This window comes from Alexandromys fortis, unplaced genomic scaffold, assembly GCF_014885135.2.
Source record: "Alexandromys fortis isolate MF-2015 unplaced genomic scaffold, M_Fortis_MF-2015_v1.1 scaffold_11, whole genome shotgun sequence".
In the NCBI taxonomy this organism is placed as follows: domain Eukaryota; kingdom Metazoa; phylum Chordata; class Mammalia; order Rodentia; family Cricetidae; genus Alexandromys; species Alexandromys fortis.
Window position 1 is genome coordinate 17,974,837 of NW_026067912.1, and position 4,291 is coordinate 17,979,127.

Genomic DNA, 4,291 nt, shown 5'->3' on the forward strand with positions numbered 1-4,291 from the left:
GAGAGATTTGAGAAACACCAAAGTAGTGATCTCAATCTCATAGATTTTGTTTTTGGTGTTGTTTTGGGGAGGTTTGTTTATTTGTTTTGTGGAAAAGACAAAAAAATGGATGGAGCCTATGACCCTTAGGACAATTAAATAATTATTGTTTAGAAACTGGCTATAAAAATAAATGGGCTCTCTGGATTTCTTCTCTGGCTTATTTCTGTTCCTAAAAATTGTCTTGACCAAAAGGGGCAAAATTGCCCAGGGTGGATAAGCACTTAGCATAATGACATCACCCAGGTGGTAACAATAACTAAAGCTTTTCCAACTAACAGCTCTTGAACATTTAATTTCACATGCAAAGATTGGGTCATGAACTAAATGTACTGAAACATAAAGAACTTTGTTTGAAGATTTTCACAATTGTGTTAGCTCTTGTTTTCTACTAATGTTTTTCGGCTATCAATGAACAGTTTTGAGATATTTTTTCTCATTTGTGAATTGAAATAACTACAATCTTAGTATTACAAATGTTTAATAATATACTTTACATAAATATGGTATATACTCCAAAATCATTCAGCATCATTTTAATTCATATTAATTCTCAGAAGTTGAAATACATGTGGACAACGTTTTAAAACATGATGATTACATACACAATATTTACAACAAACATGATTCATTGAGCTTTACTACATTTTAACATATTATCAATATATTATTTTCAAATATTAGTGAATGTGTGTAATCATTATAAGGCAAATTGATTTTAAGTCATTCACTGCACTCAATAATAAACATAGTATCTGTGTTCAAAACTAAAAGAGAGTCAAGTTTTTAAAATTTTCTCAAAGAAATAAAAAAGAATGGAAATATAAGAATGCTTTATTGTTATAAATGGCATAGTTTATCATATAAAATGCACAAAGCAAATAGCACATATAGTTGTATTATTAATACAGATTCATATATATGAATTTGAAATTGGATTAGCAATCCTCTCAGATTGGGAGGAAACACACAGTAATATCACACTTCAATAAACCTCAGCAAAGTCATAGCAAGTGGAGAAAATGATGCTTAACAGAACCAAAATGACGATTCTGATGTAGTCACAGAGTCAGAAAGGACAAGCTTTTGGAGTTGGAGGGGTTGTACCTCTTTAGGGTAAGAAGATGACAACCAAAACATATCATCTTTCTCCTTCATTTATACTGATAAACTCCCGAAGACAATGCACAAACAGTGCTTGAACCGTCTCTTACACATGTGACTTCATTTGAAAGACAATGTATCCTTCTCTAAACTTACAGGTTAAAATAAATTATTTTTCCTGAAATTGTTAATTTTTCGAACACCACTGCTTTATCTCTTTTCTTAGCACAGCCTTGGGAGAGTAGTTTGGATGAAAATATTTTGACAAACTATCCATCTTAAATTTTAAAAGATACGAACTTAATAACCAACCAGAAAAAGAAAAATAGCCTCTGGAGTTAAAGGCTGACGGAGATGGGGCTTTCTAATTCCAGTAGACTGCAGAGCAGGATATCAGAATGCCATTTAGCTTCCTTTACACTCGTGATTAAAGCCTTCATTTTAACCTTCACTATAAATAGAGTACACTAATCCTTAAGCGGTTTTTAGGCAATTAATATCAGCCTTCTTCCCTTTTATTCCCAGCTCCCCTTGAACATTTGTATTTATTCAGCCTGATGGATTGGCATTTCACTTTAAATAGAGCCGCATAAGCCTGTCTCTATTTGTGTGAGATAGAACTGCCACCTTCATCTACTCGTATAATGCCGCGACATAGAGAAGACACAGCTTAAACCAACGGCCTTTAAGATGTGTCGTTTGAGAGCAGCCGATAAAAGGAAAGGCTGCGTGAACCATTTTAGAAAACAAATGACTGTGCTTTCTAGAACAACCGAAGCTGTGTGCATAATACCTCATTCTGCTAGATCATTTATAGAATCAAAGACGGGGCGTTTTTCCTGTAATGAGTGTTAGGCAGCTAACAAAGGTAAATGGATACACGGTGGACTCCATTTCTTGAAAATAGTGCCTGATACAGTGATTTGATTGACGTTATAGATACAGTTAACACACATACACACACACAACTACACATACTGACTTTTGGAGTATATACTCGGGGATCTCTTTTCTGCATGGAAACTCTTCTGAGTGGTGCGATGGGATGGTACCGAGTATCTGTAACTGCTCCTCTTCTCGGTGCAACAAAACACACAAGAGAAAAGCACTCCTCCAGTAATTAGCACCAATGCTGTGGTCCACCCAATGTAGAGGGCTTCCCCAAGCTCACGCTTTTGGGCGACTTCCACTAGCGGGTTGTAGAAGTCTCTGATGATGGAACTGGCAACCCAGCTCACAGGGATGAGCACCACCAATCCAGTGATGATGAAGATGATCCCAGCTGTCAGCAGGATGCGGCTCTTGACGCTCTCATCGTCTCCCGTGCACCTGGTGCACTTCATTCCGAGGATGGCTGTCATGAAAGCCAAGAAGGACAGGACAGAGGCAGCACACATCAGGCCTCTGGATGCCTGAAGGTCAGGAGTAAGAGCCAGCAGTGAGTCGTAGACCTTGCACTGCATTCTGATGTTGGCATGCCTCATGCAGTTCATCCACAGGCCTTCCCAGAGGGTCTCAAAAACCACAATGTTACTTTCGATGAAGGCAGACACTCTCCACTGAGGCATGATGGTCACTGCCACTGTGCCCACCATACCAACGCCACCCAGAACCAGTCCAGCCATTTGAAGAGCGTAGCTTGCCATGGTGTTGCCGAGTTTTATCCAGCTGGAATGCTGAACTGGGAGGTAGGACTGCTCTCAAGCAGTAATCCGTGTGCCTTCGGAGGGAACCGTCCTCATGAAGAAATAAGCTCAGAGCGCCCTGGTTTTTCAATAATGACGACTTTGCTCTTTCTAGCTAGATCAAATCCAGTGCTGGCCGGTGAGACACTCCCCCTCCAACCTCTCTCCCCCTCTCCACTGACTCCAACAGTAAACTTGCAAATCAAGTGGGGCAGCTTTCTTCGCCAATCAGAGGGGGGATGGGAGCTCAGGTGTGTCTAAATCAACTCTGGACACTTGGGAAGGCTGGACTTGCAAATAAACATTCTTTGTACTTCTCATTTTTTCCAAGAAGACAGCAGTGTGTTTACCTAGAGGCACAATTATGAGTGTTTGCACAATCAGCAAGGACAGAGCCAGTTTCTCCCAGCAAAAGAGGCACTGCTCCTGCTTGCACAGGTAATCTTGACCCTGAGCTGCTGTGACTGAGGATCCAATAAACTCTCTTCCTATGCATTCTACGGGGTGGGGGTGGAGGAACGACTCAAAGGCCAAATTAAAGGAGAATGAAGGGTTGACAGATTGTTCTTACCTGAGAAACCACATTCTTTGGGACACATGTGATCTGAAGGGTTGATTTAATTTGTCTAGAACTTCAAAGCTAACTCTCACACAGTGAGTTCAGCCAGGACAGCATGCCAAAAAACAAAGGCTAGGCTGGAATAATTGAACAAACCGGTTACCTTCCTCGTTGGCACTAAGTGTATATGGTTTTCTTTTAAACGAGGAAAACTACTTGTTGGTGTTTGTTTCCATGATGATATTGATTTATAGTGAAGTGTGAAAACCACCAAAAGAGAAGGCTGGTGGCTTTGTGAGGGGAAATCACTACAGAGCTGAAATCACTACAGAGCTGAAATGAGACTGTCTGCAGCTACTAAAGCGGAAGCCTCATTTTCTAGCCTGCTACTTCCTCCTCTGTCTTCTGGTCTGAAGAAAATGGAATTCTGAACACTGTACAAGGAATTCCCATATCCTTGCAAATTTCTGGTATTTAATATAACATCTTCATTGAAAGGAATTGCATTAGACGTTAATGAAAATTATCTTTCCTACGTATGAGAACATGTGTTTTGCAGATGCACTTAACAGCCTCTAAATGCATGGCAATTTGAACTCTTTGCAACCTAACAATACAAATGTTAGTGGAATCAGCATCCACACGGATGGGGCACAGTTCCATTAGAAATTTTCCTTTGGAGGCCTTCTTTTCTCTCTGCCTTGCTTTTCCAAGCATAAGCTATTTTCCCCATTCAGGTAGCCCGGGTAATCCTTGAACTTGCAATGTAGCCAAGAGGATGACTTTGAATTCCTAATCCTCCGGCTTCTATCTTTCAAACACTAGGATTGCAGGTCTGTACTATCTCACCTGTTTATGCAATGCTAGGGCCTGGTAACACCAGGCAAACCCTCTATTCAGTGAG

At 40.2% G+C, this 4,291-nt stretch overlaps 1 protein-coding gene across 1 annotated transcript; it reads right to left on the minus strand.

Annotated features, from left to right (window-relative positions):
• Positions 1-857: 857 nt before the first annotated feature.
• Cldn8 (claudin 8) lies at positions 858-3,247 on the minus strand. Its single transcript, XM_050138708.1, has one exon. It carries the CDS (start codon positions 2,787-2,789, stop codon positions 2,112-2,114), a length of 678 nt encoding a protein of 225 aa, XP_049994665.1. The 5' UTR covers positions 2,790-3,247; the 3' UTR covers positions 858-2,111.
• Positions 3,248-4,291: the final 1,044 nt, after the last annotated feature.